This window comes from Alligator mississippiensis, chromosome 10 (genome assembly GCF_030867095.1).
Source record: "Alligator mississippiensis isolate rAllMis1 chromosome 10, rAllMis1, whole genome shotgun sequence".
NCBI classification, from domain to species: Eukaryota; Metazoa; Chordata; order Crocodylia; family Alligatoridae; genus Alligator; species Alligator mississippiensis.
Window position 1 is genome coordinate 3003778 of NC_081833.1, and position 19598 is coordinate 3023375.

General features: G+C 37.6%; 1 protein-coding gene across 12 annotated transcripts in view; it reads right to left on the reverse strand.

The window, feature by feature from the left end:
* The window catches only part of CLIP1 (CAP-Gly domain containing linker protein 1), an 89702-nt gene that overhangs the window by 25279 nt on the left and 44825 nt on the right, over nt 1-19598 (reverse strand). For 3 of the 12 annotated variants that reach the window (XM_059713347.1, XM_059713348.1, XM_059713346.1), the window contains exons 9-18: nt 19135-19167; nt 14584-14688; nt 9142-10086; nt 7373-7489; nt 6333-6390; nt 5999-6082; nt 4637-4793; nt 3779-3944; nt 3468-3683; nt 62-2335 (exon numbers count right to left, since the gene is read on the reverse strand). In XM_059713347.1, the coding sequence (XP_059569330.1) occupies nt 62-2335; nt 3468-3683; nt 3779-3944; nt 4637-4793; nt 5999-6082; nt 6333-6390; nt 7373-7489; nt 9142-10086; nt 14584-14688; nt 19135-19167 (4155 nt within the window). The remainder of the gene's footprint in view (nt 1-61; nt 2336-3467; nt 3684-3778; nt 3945-4636; nt 4794-5998; nt 6083-6332; nt 6391-7372; nt 7490-9141; nt 10087-14583; nt 14689-19134; nt 19168-19598) is intronic. The other 9 variants (XM_059713355.1, XM_059713352.1, XM_059713353.1 and 6 more) reach the window with 6 other exon arrangements.

Genomic DNA, 19598 nt, shown 5'->3' on the forward strand with positions numbered 1-19598 from the left:
ATTGAGTTAGTGCTCAGTGTTAGTAACTATATTTCATTGGTTTAACAATGCGTTTCAATACCTCAGATTTTTGCATTACTGTTTGTGCCTGAAGAACCTCAATTTCTTTGAGTTTCAGAGCAAGACCGTTCATTTCGTTCAGCAGCATCTGATTTTTGTTCTCCGACACCAGTAGCTTGGCTGAGAGGTCGCTGTTACTTTGTGCTAAGGCTTTCATTTCCTCATGCAGTTTGTAATAGTCTTCAGAGAACTTCTCCTTCTCCTTCAGTATTTCTTCCTTGATCAAGATCAGTTTCTTCTGCTCAGCAAGCAAGCTCTCATTTTCTTGGAGCAGCTTTGCTCGCTCCACTTCTGTCACCTCATGGCTGCAGCGAAGGTCTTCTAGGATCTTGGAGAGGCAGCTGTGCAAGTCCTGAAGCTCTGCTTTCGATTTAGACAAGGACACAAAGTCACTCTGTAGCTGTTCAATGTTGGAGGCAAGTTGCTCTGTCTCTGCACTGAGGATTTCCTTTTCTTTCATAATCTCCTCCAGTTTGGATTCAGACCTGTCTTTCTCCTGAACCAGCCGCTGTCTCTCCATCAGCAATTCCTTATTTTTATCCGTTAGCTGCTCTTTCCCCCTCTCCAAGGAGCTGATGGTGCTCTGAAGTTCTGCACGTTCCAATAAAAAGGAATCCTTCTCTAGCTTTCTAGCTTCCTTTTCTCTGGTTAAATTCTGTTTCATAATCTGAACCTCTTCAATCAGTTTGTGACATTTTTCTTGCAATTCGGTCCTTTCCTGGGCCACTGCTTCCTTTTCAGAGGAACAGGTTTGGAGTGAAGTTGCGAGAAGCTGTTTGGCATGGGATACAGCAAAAAGTTCATTTTCTAGTGTTGTCTTGGCATTTTGAGCTTCTTTCAGAAGCTTTGCAAGTTCACATTTATACTCCATCAGTTCTTGGTTTTCTTGGTTTTTGCTGTCCAGGTCTCTCTCGAGGGTCTCGATGGAATCCTGGAGCTTAGTCTTCTCTTGGAGCAGCGCGCTCGTGGCAGACATGTCCGACTCGTGCTTTCTTTTCAAGTCAAAGAGCGCGCTTGCAGAAGACTGCTTTTCCGTGAGAAGCTCCGAGTATTTGATTTCCAAGGAGTCCTTTTCTTTGAGGAGAGCATCATTCTGCTTTTTAAGTTTCAATGATTTTTGAGAAGCCAATTCCTGATCTGCACTCAGTTGACTTACTTTCTCATTAAGAGCTCTCTCAGCAAGGGTGACTGTGGTAAGCTTTTCTGTAATTGCCTTATTTTCCCTTAAAAGTTTCTCCCTCTCAGCCAAAAGCCTCCGTTCAGATGAAGAAAGAGCTTCCTTCTCTTGTAGCAACTGGATACACTCCGAGTCTGATGTCTCTCTACTCACCTTAATGTCTTCAAGAAGCTTAGAGAGACTAGAATGAGAAGCCTGCAACTCTGCGTTATCTTGAGTGGCCTTTTTAAGTTCGTTACTCACAGTCTGCAGCTCTTCTTGGAGACCTTCAATGTCTACATTCAGTGTCTGTTTCTCTCTCAGAGCAGTTTCTATGCTTAGATGTAGCTCCTCAGCCCTTTGAAGGAGTGTTTCCTTTTCAGATTGCAAGTCCTGGCTTCTTTGCCATAGATCATCCCTCTCTTTTTTTAAAGCTACATATGTATTTTCTAGAGCCAAATGTTTATTCAAAACTGAATCTCTCTCTATAGACAGAGCAGCCGCTTCTTGCAGCAGCTCCTTTTGATCTCTGGCCAAGTCCTCATAAGAGCTTTTCAGCTTCTGAATGATACCATCTTTGTCTTTAACAAGAGCAGCATTCTCCTCAGAAAGTTTTTTCTGACAATCGTCCAGTTCTTCTTTTTCTCTAATGTGCTTCTGACATTCCACAACCAGGGCATCTCTGCTGGTCTGAAGGTCTTCTAGCTGCTGGAGCAGGGTTGATTTTGAAGAGCAGAGCACATCGTTCTCCCTAGTTATCTTCAGAAGATCTTCCTGTGCCGCCTCAATTTCAGACCGTAAGGTTTCTCGCTCAGAAATTAACGTTAACTTTTCTGCACTTTCCTGGTGAATTCTAGCCTCAGCTTTCTGCTTCTCAGCTAGGATCTTTTCATTTTCTGAATTAAGTTCTTCATTCATTGTCTGAAGCTTTTCCTGGTCTTGTTGCAAAACCAAAATCTTGGACTCCAACTCTACAAGTTTTGATAACAGCGAACCTTTCTCTAACATTAAAGCATTCCCCTCCTGTGTCAGCGTCTCTTTTTCTGATATTAAACCCCTCATTTCGTCTGACATTTGTTCAAGCTCTTTTCTGGCTGATGCTAACACAGAGGTTAAGGACTAAAGAAATAAAGTTGGGGAAAAGGAAACAAAAATGAAGTCAAGCAGACAAATGAGAAGTGTGGATTAAAGACAAACAGAGCTATTATAGTTTAAATAAAAAAGTGCATATACTGACACACAAGTCCCTGTATATTTTCAGTTGCTGAAAACATCAAGACAATTTAAGAATGATAATAATAATAGTAATGATGATAAAACAACGAACCAGGGGATATAGCTAATAACAATCAAATGAAGAGATGTAGCACAGTTTGAGCGCTCATGTATACTAAATCTTGGCTTCTTACTAAGTCTACTCCAGTGAAACCCATCAGTGATTTAAATGGTAAAAATTAAATAGATTAAGAATGCAGCAACATCAAAAAGCTACTGTAGAAAGCAAGAATAGCCAAAAAGCCTTATTTAGCCAATAAGTAGATGAATTTTGTCATAATTAACTGAGGCAGTTGTACCAAACGCTAGCTTCCAATTCTACGAGTTACCTTTTTATAGCTTCTTCCCCTGTATGACGAATCTACCCATACCTTGTAATATTTGAATTAGATATTTTATTAAAATCAGAATGTCGTCTGATGCTCTCACTTGTGTATCAATTTATACACCAAATATTTTGCTAGAGCAAAACGTAACACAAAGTTTGAGGCAAATACACAATGAATGAGAGATGAAAGCAAGCAAAAATGTCAAGGAAACAGGGGAAAAAAAAAAATCAATTAAAAGTTACTGAAGTAAACCTAAAGTCAAAATAGTTATACACAACATGGAATTCTTTTTACAAAATAATGCAACACACCTGTAAAGAAAATATTCCTCAATTAACTTTACTATTTCAAATTCAGGTGCTTGTTAAAAAAAAAAAAAGTGAAACTCTATTCTATCCCAACTGGTTGTACTGAACCAGAAATCTACCAAAAACTAATTATCATAGTTTATATTTATGCTATTCTTTTAATTATTTAAGTCAGTGGCTTATGTTTTATTCCTCTAATATTCATTAATTAGTCTGATAGGTTCCTTGAGCAAATACCAAAAATCAAAATTACCAGAGAGGTGTTGGGTTAAACGATGAAAGAACAATTAACTGAAAAAGAAAGTTAATTTCAGTTACTTGCATCAGGGTTATACGTACTTTGGCCTGTTCTGCTTGTTTTTGAAGCGCCTCAGCCCGTTTTTCCAAGTCACTATTTTTCTTTTGTGCAGTTTTCAGCATTTCTTCCATGTCCAGCAGATTCTGTTTAAGATCTTTGATGGATGTATCATGTTTAGCAATCATCTCAGCATTATTTTTTTCATGTTCTGCCTGCAGATCTTTATACTGATTTTGGCTCTTCTCTAATTGCTTTTCCTGTCAGAATATAGAGCAATTTGAAAGTGATCAGAATCTAGTTTTGTAATATTCTCCCCGTGAAACCAGCTGTCATTTTCTATAATAGTTCTTACCAGGTCTACTAGTTTGTCCTGCATTTTTTTCAGTTCATTTTGATGATTCTTATCTGCTTCAAGCTGGTTCTGTTCAGCTTTCTTTGTTGTCTGCTCCATGCTTTCCTTCAGCTGAGCAGCCCTTTCATTTGCTTTTGTAAACTCAAGTTGTAATTCTTCTAGCTGCCTTTAAAAAGCCAAAAGAAAAAGTAAAATGACTTTTTGCTGACAGTATAAACTACAAATGAATGGTTCTCTCTAAATTACAGTATGCTTCGATTAAGCCTTTGGTACCAATCAAAAAAGGATCATTTGATTCTGAACGTATGCGGAACATTTTGTTACATTAGATCACAGGTAGCAAGATCAAACATTTTCTTATGCACCTAGCATGCCATTATAGTTCATTTGGCCCCCTAAGTTAAGGGCTTCCTAAAGATAACCTACAATAAATGCTTGGATGAAATTCGTTTGAAACAAACACATACTGCATTTGCAGTGCTTATCTTACAAGCACTGTCCAAGTGTATGACTCTTACAAATGAAATAACATCTTTTGAACACAAGCTGAAGAAAAAAAAAAATCAAGCAAGATTAAATAAATGCAAAAAGACATCTACTTTTGCCAGTGTACGTAAGAGGTCATTTGATACATACATAGGAAATTGTAATAAGATTTTTTAAACCAGATGTCTTTTTAATCTACTACACAGAGTGCCATGACAAACTGAATTTGATGGCACAAATTCAGTTGTCATATCAATGTGAAAGACATTTGATTCAGGAAAGCTTTCACAGCTATTTACAAAAGCATAGAATAAATATTGGGGAGGGATGAGGGGGAAGTCTCATTAAAATGCTCCGACAGCAATGAGATACCTCTCCTTTAACCGTAGCTCATCATTCATCTTTGTAAGCTGAGACGAACTATCTCCTGACGATTTCATGATCTCTGCTATGTCATTTTCAAGTTTGGCTTTAGCTTCAATCAACTGCTGCTCTTTTTCTTCCCTCTCCTTCAGTTTTTTCTCCATAACTGAACATAAAAAAACAGGTTTATACTCTAAGTAAACTCAGTATACAAGGCACAAACAACATGCTTAGAAGCTCACGAGACTGGAAACGGAGTAACCTTGTTTTATAACACTACCATGTGGAACACGTAAAATATTGTGCTTGGGTTTGGACTTAGAACAGTAGTCTACGGAGTAACGACAAGGTGCACCACTCCCAGAGGAATGCAATATTGCACAGACACACAAAGGAAAAATAAATGATCAAGAATTCTATGTTCTCCAGATGCTTCACTTAACTCTTAGCAGCATTCTGCTGAAAGTTAACGAAGTTCTCCTAGAAGAGAATTCCAGCAGATATATTTGGACGTACTTCTTTAAGTCAGAGATATGTACATCTACAGGGGAGAATAACGAACTAATTGTTTAAAAAAAAAACCACAAAAAACAAAGTAAACTCAATGAATGAGAGTTACTGAAGAAAATGGCTCTTCTTGCATCCAGCCCAGATACCATCTCCAGGCAGGAGAGCAGAAAGGGGACCTTTGTAGGCTTGTAAGATCAATTTAGAACTTGTACTATCATTCTACCTGCATTATAAGATAGAACAAGCTGAAAGGCCACAAGGTTAAGACGAACCTGACAGCCAAACCAAGGAGCTGATACTGATGTCATGAATCACCACATCTTGACCCATCCATTACAAGAACGTGGTATGGGCATGACATTTTTTGTGATCTAAATTAATCTTACACTTGAAGCAAGTTAGTTTTAATTTCCAGCTTTCACTATGGTACATTTCTACTATCATCCCACTTAGATCAGCAGCTACATTAATACACATTTAAGTGGGCATTTTTGTTGGTAAATGCTAATATTGAGAAATGCATAAAGCAAGGCTTTAGTTATTTGTCTGGAGCAGACTCAAGCAAGCAGCAAGTTAAGCCAGAAAATATATTTTACCACTGCTGCCCTGATGTCAGTCACTTTGCCCAGTATCACTATATATAGTCTTTCAGTTGTGCTTACTGAATGGTCACACAAATGACTTGATTTGCATTTTGGCTTGGGGCTAGAAACTAGGATGGTGTCTGATGTGTCAGCTTCCAAAAAAGGTATCTCCCATTGTGGAGGTATCAGCTACCATGTTATAGGAGGAGTAAGAGGCTGCATGAAAGCATAAAACTGGTATTTTGTTTACAAGTACTCCATTTTCTCATTTCCTTACCTGTCAAACTAGATTTTAACTGTTCCAGTTCTGAGGACATAAGTGCAAACTGCTCTTCTTTTTGGTTTAGTTTTTTAATGGTTTCTATGGGAATAAAATGCAAAATTAGTCACCAGCTTAACTACAACTCACCTTTTTGAGCAAGTCTCATTGACAGGTCATGCATATTACTCTCAAACAAAGAGACCACAAATAATCCTGTTTTATTCCTAATCTTTGTCAAACCAAGTACTGTACTGTGGAATTACGCCACATTCATGAAGAATTTAAATTTTGCAAGATACAATTTTCTGAAGTATTGGAAAGGCTGGGTTTAGATTTTAGGAAAACGTACCTTGCATAGCTTTTTGAACACTTTCTGCCTCATCAGCGGCATTTGTGAACTTCTCTTTCTAGAAAAGAATGAAAGCCCAAGACACGTTTATATTTGATAAAGAGACATTATTTAGAAAGTACGGATACTATTTACCATTTACCAATGGAATTATGACCGATGACTGTCACAGACATATTGCGAATTTCTGACTTGTAGCATTAGGTATTTTAAATTTGGCAGAAAGAAAAAAATCCCTCTGCCTGTTCCCTAGTTTTAAAGAGAGTTTCTCTGTAAGCTGGGAGAGTGGTAGAGAAGCAGTGCAAATTTGTATGGGAAACATGGTTCACACGCAGGCCTATCAAGACAAGCGAACCAGTTATAACTGATAACTCAGTTCATCAGTTATAAACTTCTGGCTCAAAGGTTGTGTTGGATTCATGACCTCAACAGACATTTCTTGCCTTACTGGGAAGACAAGACGAAAAAGTATGGATACCTAAGAAAAGGCCAGGATACAGAAGAAGATTCCACAAAGGACCTCTTCACATCAGCTTCTTAAACAAACTGTGACCAAGAAAGAACCAGATGGCAAAATAAAACCACTATATACGTATCTTAGTTTCACTTAAGTCTCATGATAGGTCTCAGGAAGAATTACTGTATGCTTTTGAATATAAGAAGTCCTTGAATTTACAATGCACCTACGTTTTCTGATTCTTAAGAAATATAAAGCCATTAATAATAATTATTTTCAAATGGAGTTGTATGATGCATATGATCTGGCTCAATGTTTCATCTGAAGTCAGTAAAGGCTGAGCTGAGCTCTGCTTATGTAAAAACTTAATGTAATAAAAAGTACTAAGAGTATCTTACCTTGAGGTCAGATATACTGAAAAATTTTACATCAAAACTTAACTTGGGCAAAACCCCCTTTGAAATGACCTTAGGCTTTTGCCATGGTGAGGGCAGTTCTCACTCATGTAATTCAGTTATGATTTTCCCATAAAAGAACAAAGCAAACCCAATGGCTAGAGAGAGAATTTCTGAGAACTACTCACCAAAACTTGCAGCTCCTTTTCCAAAGAATCTTTAACTTGATTTACTGCACTTAAGTTTGTCTCAAGGTCTAGAAGTTTTTGCTCTTTGCTCTGCAGGTCTTTGGCCAGATTACTAGCCTAACAAGGTGATTAAATGGTGTAAACAAAAATTATGAACATGAATAATATAAAAAAAAATGAAGAACCTAAAACAATGAATTTCAAAGAAATTAAGATGTTTAAACAATCAAATAAAAAAATTAAAAAGATGAACAAAAACTGAAGGAAAAAATGTTCTGTGTTAATTGAATAAAAGTAAATTTCTGCTGAAGGCTGCATCAAAGTATTAGCTACATCTCTGAATCAGTCTAAGATGATAAGCATAACTCGTAAGTTGTCTAAATGTAGTATCCTTAGAACCGTGCAGCAGATATTTTTTAAAATGTTTTTGGGATATAGTCAAATATTTTAAATTATATTTATAGCCAACAGAATTAGGGTTTTTTAAGACTTAATAAAAGGAACTGTACTGAACCGCCAGCATACCACTGAAAATGTTTAATGCTTATACTGCCCATTGACAGTCCTGGGAATTGTGGGCATTCAATATTATCTCCAAAAATCATGCCAAAATGTTCAAGCAGATGCAGTATTTTGGCACCATTTGTAGAAAGGTTTAGGAAAATGACCAAGTCACTTATACTGCTACTATGATTACAGAGTCAACTTGCTGGGTCTTGGATGAAAGAGGGGAAAGCTCAGATATTAAACCATGCCTTTTCCCCCCAAACAAGAGAACTCCTTTTCCATCTACAGAATTCAAACCTAGACCAGTGCTTCATTAGTTAATAGCCTGAGCACAAGCAAAACTACTGAGCCACGCACCATGTTGCAAACTTTCCTTCAATACACTTCACATGATGAAGCTGTGTTACGAAACACACGCCATCACATAGATGTTCCATCAGCATGGTCTCACTGATTTTATGGCTCTCCTTAGTTCTCTTAGATATAGCATGATCCCTCATCTCTTTCTCTCATATCTGCTAAGATGAATAACCCTTTTCTCCCCTTTCTACTTCTGAGTGATTGAGAGAGTCACTCCTTCATCCTTTTTAGCCCTTTCATATAAGTGACCAATTTTAGAGACCACTATCAGACTAAATGGAAAGGGTGATCATTTCATAGCTCCCTGCACCGGTCTCTCAGCTACAGAAAGAACAGGACATACTTTTCTGACCAGCAATTTACATTTGCTTAGGACCTAGACAGAGCTGTAAATCCTTGATTGCAAGACCATCATTCAAAGAGGTACTCAGCCTTTAGGAGGCATCAGTAATGTGAAGGAACCCGTGTCCACATCAATACAATCATCAAGCAGGAAAGACTTTCCTACTGACTCTCATTTCACTTAACCTAAAATATGTTCACCATGCGAGTTGTAACACATGGAATTAACCCATGTCAGCTTTTCTTGTTCGCTGGGCCCACATGCAACACAGCTTGCCCCAGTATAAATTCAGAGCAGGAGTCTCAAATCCATGGCAAAACACACACACAAGACTTAAGTGGCTGGCAGTAATCTACCAAACAAGGACCAGTGGAGAACCTGCCTTCCAGATTTAGTGTAGGGTACAGTTTCTCTAAACCTCCTTAGATGGCACAAAAAATACCACAGTTCATAAAACCCACATTTTTCCTCTGTGATGAGCTGACTACTGAACATTAAAAGTGGTGTAAGGGTAAAATAAAATAAAACAAATTAAAATAAGATGGATGTTGATACAAACCTTGCTACTTCCATCACTCTTTTCTGCCTCTAAGCTCTGTATCTGTTTCTCAGCTGTCTCAAGCTGCTTGCTAAGTTTCTGGATTTCCAATTTACCTTCAGAATTGGCTTTCTGAAGTGCATCAAGGTCCAAAATCTTTTCTTCAGCAGCTTTGATCTGTGTTGTAAGACTATCAATAACCTTGGTTTGTTCACTGAACTTGGCTTGCAGTACCTCTAGCTCCTTTACCTTTATTTCAGCTTCCTGCAATTTGTTTAAAGTGTCTTCCATTTCTACTAGATGTTGATCTTCTGCACTTTCCAGTTTCGACTTCAGGTTTTCCAGGCTTCGCTCTTTCTCCTCTGTGACTGCCAACAGCTTTGCTTTCAGCCCTTCAATCTCTTTCAGATTATAAGATCGTTCATTCTCATGTTTTAATTTTAAATTGGAGGTTTCGTTTTCAAACTCTAATTTCATTTTCTCAATCTGTGTCTTCAGCTCTGCAAATTCAGCAGTCTGAGCCCCGACTCCTTTGCTGAAAGAAACCTTTAATTCTTCCATGGCTTGCTGATGTGAAGCAATTGCAGATTCCAACTTCGACTTCCACAGCTCTATCACATCTGAATTCTCCTTGTTAGCATGATCTAGTTTAGTTTTCAATGACTCGTTCTCTTTTGCAATTCTATCGTTTGAAGCTGAAAGTGCTTTGATTTCTTTCTGACAAGCTTCTTCACTGATACCAAACTTCTCTTTCAATGAATTAATTTCATTTTGATGCTCTTTGCTAATGGCTGCCATTTTTTCTTGCAAAGAACTTATTTCTTGTAACAAGGAAAGAGAAGCGTCCACATCACCAACTGGTTTGCTAGACTCTAATCTTCCTCGGAGCTCTGCAACTTCCTTCACACGTAATGCTAGATCTCTTTCTAGTTCCATGATGCGAGATTTTTCTGAAACCGTGGCCACCTACGATCAACAGCATTTTAAAAGAAAGAAATATTTATAGAACATTTAAGACACAAAGAAATTTAACTGGTCTCCATGAAATATTTCAGTTACTGTAAACTAACCTCATTCGTATAGCCTAACTAGACTTTTTGACAAACTGGACAAAGTCAGAGATAATCTAATCCAAACTCCTAGTCTTCTGGACACAAGTAACAGAACACGAATTAAAGCATAGGCTGTCTTTACATGAAACACAGCAATCCAAAATACTTGATTCAGTTTACACTAATCCTTTCATTTTAAATCAAAGTACCAGTCATTTTATACAACCCCTAGTACATAGTATATAACCCCTAGAACACTGTTAATAACATTTAAGATGTACTTTATGAAGTTACTTGCTAAGCAGTGAACAATTTGTTAAGCAACAGATTAAAACTGCATCTTCTGCAGGTTATCAAGGTTCAGTAAAATGCTTCTAAAAGCCATTTTTAAAAGTGGCATAAAGAAAGGAGGAGAATCCTCGGTCTTTATTTGTTCAGGAAATTCCTTCCCTACACTATGTATACTCACTTTGAGACTGGCAAAGAAATGCAAATCTGGTTGATCTCCATGTAAACACAGATGAAACACACATTTCCCTCATTCCTAGTTCATCTGTTGATACTACCCAAGGCCTTTCACAGGATGTCAAAGCCTCATTACTTTTCTTAGCCTTTGGAGTAAATCCTATGTAAAATCCCTCAACAACCGTTTCTGATCAGGAAGTTATTGTCTTCTTCCTAGTTTTACCTACATCACAAATAAGGATATTACTTACCTGCAATTATTTGTTTGTTCTTAAGTATTTTCTATAGATCCTACTCTTGGTGTTATACGATTCCAATTATGACTTCAAGAAAAAATATTTGTAAGCCCCTCCCACAAATTCCATCAGGCATAATGTTTGTTGCAGTGTACACTGTGACCCCTTTCAAAAAACACTTTCCTGAGCTCACCAAGAACTACCTGCTATCAAAAGGAGGTTGAATAAACAAGACTGAATGGAAAGGGAGGCAATAGTGCAGCCAGTGGGATGCATTGCTAAATATTTCTACAAAACGTTTCTTTCTGGCTTTAAGTGACTGACTGCAGTTTCTCATGCAAAAGCTGTCAACTGCATCATTGCAGAGTCAACTTATAAACAGAGTGAGAAAATACACGACACGCAGATAACTAGTTCAGCGTTCTTCTTAGATAACTGCTCACTTAATTAAAGAAAAAAACCAAACCAGTAAGAACCTGAAGAAACCAGCTGATTGTTAAGCAAGGAATTGTAACATGTTCTTCCATTGGAACTCTCTGGCTAAACCAAAAGCTTGATAGGAGTTTAAAAAAAAGACAACCTTGAGGACTCGTGACATTAATGAATGAAACGCAGAAGCACTTTTCTCTCTTTCAGGAAAAAAAATTGCATTAACTGTATTTGATGGTTTTCCCAGTGCATAAAACAGAAAGCTCAGCTGAGCAACAAAGAAACAAGCTTCTCAATGCTTTCCAGTTTGAGGAAAAAAGATGAAGATAATTACTAGCTGTTTGATTCATAGATGATTTTTAAAAGTATCAATAAACCAACTGGTCTTGAAATGTGTGTTGCAGATGTGTCCTAACAGAAGTAGTATTCATCTGGCCATTTCCACACCTGGTAGATTTCTTCACATGGAAGACTGATATCATCCATCACCTCTTGGAGCAGATTTGCAGGCTTTCAGGTATTTTCTTTCAGCGCAAAGATTGGCAATGTATTATTAAAGTTATCCTCATCTCTCTGTTATTGACGTTCCACAAACGTAGAAGACATTAATGACGGCTTCTCAACCCAGCATGACTACAGGCATGCATGTGTAAAGAATTCAAGAACAAGGCAACTTGACCAGTCTGTAACAAGACCCAGAATCCATTCACGTAACAGGTAACCTTATCCTCTCTCTTGGGTAACCACCGATTTCCTAGTAATATTTGAGCAAAAATATTAACATCACTTGATCAAGTCTGAAGAGGTGTTTCCTGAGTGTGGCCAGAAATTGTGACCATATTAATAAGACCAAATATAAGATTCTTACTAGTTTTTCCTCTAGAGATGAAGGTTTCTTATCTTCTCTCAGTAAAAAATGTTTTGACCAGTTGTGCCCCAAAGACCAAGGTTTTAGGCTCTATGTTGCTAACTAAATTGGGTAGAATCAAGCATACCTGTACAAAGTACTTCTCCCTAGAAATACAGATCTCACATCTCTATAGCATGGACCTGAGCATTTGTGTATAGTCCTCTTGAAATCTCTCCACATATCAATGCTGTCCCAGAAGGGTCCTAAAGGTGCAGTTGCTCTGTATTTTTACCTAATTTCATGTTAAAGAAAAGTATCACCTGTGTGTTCCTCTACCATTCAGGTTCTTCGATCATCTTAACAAAACAAGAATGAGTTAGGAAACACCTTTTCCTCTTTTGCATAAGTTGGAGAGCTGGAAAAGCCTTAGTGTCTTGCTGTTTTGTTTCGAGTAGTAAGGGCCTGACATTTTTTTACACTTCACAAATATGCAGAATTCCAGCTAAATGGAAGTTAATTCTCTGCAGAATAGCCCTCCCATCCCGCAAGACAATGCAGCTGGTTTATGCCGCATCTACTAACTGATAGCTGGATAATAAGAGGATCCAAAATGAGAGTGTGATGTTCTGAGTGAACAATGAAGAAACCATGCTTAGAGCAGGATACCACGTTGCCTATAGGAAGGCTACAATATCATATTCATATTATAGACAAGCATAATTTTTATTTATCTGTAGGAATTGTAATGATTTTCTATTTTCCAAATAGCTCAAAATCATCATGAAAACCTGGACCCATTAATCCCATCAATTTACTGGATTCCCATGAATTTAAAAAAGATTGCTCCCTGCTACATAGAAGCAATCCATTCTTTCAGTTTTATAATCCAAGAGTAGGATCTATAGAATATTCTGCTTCTCAGAAAAGAGGTCTTACAGAACTCTGGCAAAACCCACATTTAAAATTTCACACTGATACCACAAAGTTATGGCTTTATTCTTTAGGATCCATAAATGCGAGCCTTTTGATAGGCAAATGTTGGGATTAACTCAGTGGTAATTAAATTAAATAACTTCTTATTAAAATTTAACAGGAACCAAACAGTAGCTGTCCACATCTTCCTTTTCTTCACTTAAATCTTTTGGATTCAGAAAAATAATTAGCAGTCAATCCACTGTCACTGATATGGTACCATTTACTTGTCATTCCATCTTAATTAATTATAGCATTTTCTGGTTTGGAGAGAAGATTCAGTTTCAATTCAATCAACAAGCTTTAAACTGACAGAAGAAAGCTGATCGGATTACCTGCAAGTTCATTTTAAGAACAATGACTGCCAATGATTTGATATTCATTATGCACTGATATTTAAAATCATCTAAATCAACCATAAGCAAGCAAAGGTTTAGGCCTGAACAGAGCAGTTTCAAATTACTGGAAAGTTTCACAACCAGAACAATTAATCCTTTCAAGTACAAAAATCAAAAAGTTTCCTTTCTTGCATCTGCATAAAGCACCAATTGAGGAACTTTAAAAAGTATTTTTCGATGCTTCCTGCAGTTTGACCTTTAAGAAAACTCAGGTCAAATTATGATGTAGAAGAGCATGTTCTACTAAAAAGACCTAAAGCAATACTGGAATCAACCATTTAGGTTATGTTGCCCCTGTCTCAACTAAAATTTGATACAGGGTTAATCCCTTTCTAGAGAAGGTTTAATATGGTTCTTGCAAGAAAGGTATTAACATAATTTCAAGTCTGAGCACAGGCAGAGCTTTTATACCTTTCTGACAAGGGCATCACAAAAAATCTTAAAGGTGTAAACTGATGGAAGGACCACACAGGTGGAGAGGGAGAACAAATTGTACGGCATTATATACTTGTATAAATAACTAATGCAACTTGTTCTTAAGGGCCAGATGATTGAGAACTTCACCCCCTACCCTCCCACAAGCCTCTCAACTGGAAGAACTAAGAAATGAACATGTTGGTTTAGACCCAGAAAGTCAGTAAATTTTAGCATTTCCTGACGAGCACAAAGAACGGTGCTATCTGCTACAAGTAGATAGTGAATGCTGATAAATGAACCCACAATTTTGTTTGTGGCTTTGCATTTGTATTCAAGTGATACTTTGTCTGTGTGAAGAGATCTTACCTGGGTTGAAGAAATATCTGTATATATTATATTAATATATAGATAGATATTTCTTCAAAGGATTCCTTTGAAGAAGTATTTATAAATATATATGCAGTTACTAATGGTCACACTCATTTTAATGGTAATGTTAGGGGTGTTTTGTGCACTTTTGTGCATATTCTGATCAAGGAAGAAGTAAGGCACTCCTGCAAATTTGTATTTACCCAGCACTGTGTCATGAGAAAGCCTCCACATTACAAACAGGTCTCGTTCATTTAAATAGCGAAAACCATTACCCTAGTGTCTTCTAACTCCCTCTGGAGTTTGTCAGCTTTGGTCTTTTCAAAGAGCAGGCTCTGTTCAAGCTCCTTAATGCGGGCATGCTCCAGTTTGGTCTGCGTCTGTTAGTAAAAAGGGAAAGGAAGAGAACACAACAGTGCCACCATCACATGCCAGCACAAAAGGAAGGAGCCACATGCAGGCCGTGCTGCCAGTATCTTCTACCAATGATGAGCAGAGAAGATGCAGTGGTAAAATGAACAGGGAAATGCTATGGATAAAAGCGACGGACTCAAAGTGTAAATGGACTGACAAAAAAAAACCAAACCAAAACCAAAAAACAAAACACAAACGAGAAGAAATATGGACAAAAGGTAGATTCATGCAGCCAAGTAGAAGTTATTTATCAGTACGTGAAGTTGATCAGCACAAATTAGAATAGTTAATTCTTGTTTTTACAGAACTATAAGCCCCTTCCCTTACCATTCTCATTAACACTGAACTTTACTGATATGCCACTGACCTTGTTTTTAACAATTTATTTATGAATCAAGGGGTGAAAATTCAGACCTGGTTCTTAGTGGCTGAAGTTTATGGAATAAGAAACAGCTCACAACAGGTCTGAACTTTATATATTTGTTAAAATTTCTGTAGAACACTAGTAGGCTCTCATTATGGTTTCCAAAACTTTGCCACAAAAGTCTCTGTAGCAAGTCACAGGAAGGTCAAAGTATATTTTTCACTAGGATATGTGCAATGTAAATCCAGATGTAGAGAATGTGGGTTACTCAGAATGTCTTTTCCCAACTCTTCCAGAAAGGAACCAAAGACAAGCATCATTCTCCAAAACTGTTGGGAGGAAGGCGACTGACTTAGTCTGGTTGTTTTGTAACTAAAATGCTGATCTGCCCACAGCACATCACTCAAGTCTAAACTGTTTAGGACAAGCAGCAGTAGTAACAAAGGACTTGGGCCTTTCGTACTTTTAAGAGACGCTGTTCCAAAAAAGAAAAGAAAAAGAAAGAACCAGACCAAGCTAAGCCACCTTCTGCCTTTTGCTTCCAAAAGCAGCACAAGTTTTATAAGGGAGTACGGAATATCTGAATGCTTCATTCCCAGATATTCAACAAGGAAACTTGCAAGAATTCCCAGAAATTTGCAAGAAAGCCTGAAGTTTAAGAGGGATGAAGGAGAGTCCAACAGCTGTTCCATTCCTGGCTTGCATAAGAGGGAGAAAGGGTGAGAGCAAGAGGAGAGGCGCATCCAGAGTTAAGAACTAGGTGTCACAGTTCTCTCCAAATTGCAAAGTTTGGTACATTGTGTCATTCTTAGCACATGTCCATAATGAATTACGGAAAGTTAGTTTTAAAAATACAATATTTTTGCCCTTTGGTTTATCAAAGAAGAGATGTTATTTGAAGAGACCTGACCACTTCAACAATAAAGAGAGGCCACCCAGGTGGTGGTGGAATTCAATTCCATCTGTGTATGGCAAAAGATATGCCTCACTTCAAGAATACCCGTCAGGCAGGGGCAATCCTCTTCTACATACTTTAACCAAGGCAGCTAATTTAGTGCAGAGCAGAGTTGATAGATGGAAATAGCAAGGGAAATATTGATTAGAATAGGTAGGTCTGCAGCATGCAGAACCTGCCATAGACTATAGGATGGAAAGAGTCTGAAGTGAAGAGGAATGTAGGGGATCCCAACAAGGCGCTAATTCCACTTCAAATCATCTTATATGCACATGGTAATACAACCAGCGTAGTAAAGACAGTGAGAAAGCCCTGAAGAGTAGCATTTAAGAAGGAAAGAACAAATAAACACACACACCACATAATAAGCTGATTAGGACTTCTTCAAACCAGACCTAACTGTCCAAGACTATTAGGCTGTCTTTGCAGAGGAGGCGAGATGGGGGAAGCCCTTGTTTTGCTTCAAGTTTATTATTCTCCACCCATCAATTAATCAAATTAGGTTTTAACCTGCGTATTCCAATCTGATGCAATCAGGTTGCTTCTTTGCCTAAAAAGTTGACAGTTCACTGGTGCTTTTCCAAAAGAGAAAAAACAAAACAAAAATCTGTATCTGTCGAGGTAAAACAAGGTATGCCAATTCTACTAATATAATTAATAGATGCAAAATGCAAGGATCCAAAAGCAGTAAAACTTCCTTCAAATGATAAGCATTCAATAGTTCCTTGTGTTAGCTGAGTTTCTATAAGGCTCCATGCCTGCTTTGTTCCTGCACTGGTTGTATGCAGTGGAAAGATTACCAGAAAAGAAAGGATAGTCTTTACTGTCACCAAGAGCCTTATACAATGTGGCTAGATATTCTCAGGGGAAATAATAGATGCTAACAAAAGTTGTAAATACCTAATTGATTTAAATACAATAGCTTTAATTAAGACCCTTTGTGTGACTGTACAGTATTATTTGAGTCCATTAAACAAAAAGTCAAAACCAACAAGTCATCCTAGAATGTTTTAATTTTTTTAGCCAGTAGTTTAAAATAAATCCTTACACATCCTGTACCACATTCCCCAAGGAAGATCTATATAGAAAGCATATACAGTTCTCCAGAGTCCCCTGCAGGCAGTTCACTGACAGAATCCTTGTCTAGCACACAGGAGACCTGGGTTTGATTCCCAGACACTTATACAACCAAACAGCTGGATTCAGTCTGGTCTTTGGATTTTATCTCAGCAGGCTAAAAGGAGGATGGAAGGTCTGGGTAGCCTCCAGTCCTCCAAAAATTCCTGCCCAGGCATATGCATCGAAGGTCTGGGTGGCTCTCATGCATATACAATGATCCAGGAGGATCAGTGGTCGCCACCATAGAGATCTCCTCAGATCAAACGATCTCTATCAAAATATACTACCTTAAGATTTTCTCTTGCACTTATCCCAAACTAAAAGCCTCTTTGTTTAATTCCTCACTTGTAAGAATTGTAAACCATATATCTAGCTGCTAATACTAGACAGACATCAATTAAATCAGAACTGATTAAAAAAAAAAAATCTCATCTATTTTTTTAAAAACATGCAGCTGACAATAAGAGAAGCTCCATGCAGGAGAAACCTCAGCAAGATTTTTTGAGAGCTTGTTTTTAATTACTTGGGATTTATCGTTCAGAAAAAGTCTGCTTTCTATGACAGATTTATTTTAGTGTACTCTAAGGGAGAGAAGGATTTGAACTTAAAATTCAAGCCAAATGTATAAAAAGCAAACAAACCAGCAAAAAAAACCCCAACCCACAACAGAAGTCTCTCCTTTCTCTGAAGTGTTGCAATCAGAGATGAGTGGTAGGAGACAAATCCTAACCTGGACCTGATTTATACTCTGTACAACCCCACTAAGCGACCATTAGTCACCAATAACATTCAGCATCTGCACACTTTGGCTGCTCTCCTCCTCTCCAAGCTGAAATTCAAAATCAAGTTTTGCATCTCTTGATCGAGGTGTCAAAGCTATGTCGCTCTCCAACTTGTCTGTGACTATAACAAGAGGTCCTCCTGTTCCCCACACTGCCTCCCATGCTGGGGTGATCACTAAACAAAGCAACCTGAGCAGCTTCTTAGCTAGGGCTCCATTAAATAATTAATACCACTCTCTGCTCAAATGGACAGCAGCAAAGATTTTTTTTCCCCCCTCAGGAAAGAAGAAGGCCACATGCAAGTTTAGTTCCATCACACTGTAGAGCTGGACATGGAAGGCCGGAAGAGACCCAGATCACTGAAGTAGTTTTAGAAAAGAAACACCTAAAAATGCATAGTAGGAAACCATTTTTAGTCTTGAGTGCTTTCTATTTGGGCTAGGGATAGGGAAGGGGAGTCTAATCAAAAGGAGAGAGCTTTGAATTTCCATCAGTACCAGAGAAAGAGCAGAGGGCATTTATTTTAATTACTTGCAAAGCAATTTTTCCTAACCAGTGCAACACAATTCCTCTCCATGACTCGGGGTTGAAGTCCCATTATACTAGAATGAAAAATCCATTTCTTTGTTCACTATAAATAATGAGATAATTATGCTTCTCCTAGCTTACAGCTCTCTCGTCAGCATTTTATGAGGGAAAAAAATGTAGCGAGTCTAAGGCATGTGGGAGGGACACCAAATTTGTTCTCAGAAGAAACGTAATCAAATGCTGTACAGTGCCCTCCACTGAACAGTAGTGGGAGCTCACGGGAAAGCACGTAGGATTTTGTGATAAAAACAGGCTGCAGCTTGCGTTCAAGTGAGGGACTCTTCAGGGAGCGTGACTAGTTTCCTACAAGCTCCTGTTACTTCCCAATCATTTGCACTGTATTAAGTTTGTGGTTTCATATTTGAAAAAGACTCTAAGGATGATGCATTCTCCCACACTTCAGTTAAGGGGGATTACAGCGTTTAGTCATTACATACATTCCGTTTGATAAATGTTGTAATTGCTCTGAAAGCAACATGCACACATACTACAGTCAATGTTTCAATAACAGATTATGCAGTTAGTGATTAAGTTTATCAATAAGCACTTATTTGTACACAATCTGTTAATGGGAATATCTTTGCACACTCAAGTGCCCTCTTACATTCTCAGGATCTTCAGAAATCTGCCTCTTTCGCTATCAGTAAAAATTAAAAACAAAAACAAAAATATTTTACCTCAACACTTAACACTATAATTTCCAATAAAAGCAATAGGAGACATTTAGTTAACCTGAATTCAATTTAAACTTTAAGATATGCATCTTGACAAACCAATTCTGGTCTGCTGTGACTTCAAACACTGTTTTAAACATAATAATAATAATAATAATAATAATAATAATAATAATAATAATGTCATTCACTAAAAATAAAGAAGATTTCTATGAAAAGTTTAGACAGATATTTTTAAATGGATGGAAGACTAAAAAGTAGAACTAAAAAGGAAATGTTATATGAAATGGACCACTTAAGGCTAGCACTTTCAGGTCATTAAGGGTTCATAGTGTCACAAGTCAGTTTAAATTTGTATTTCTTTGCATCCTGGGATAAGAGCATTCAATATCTT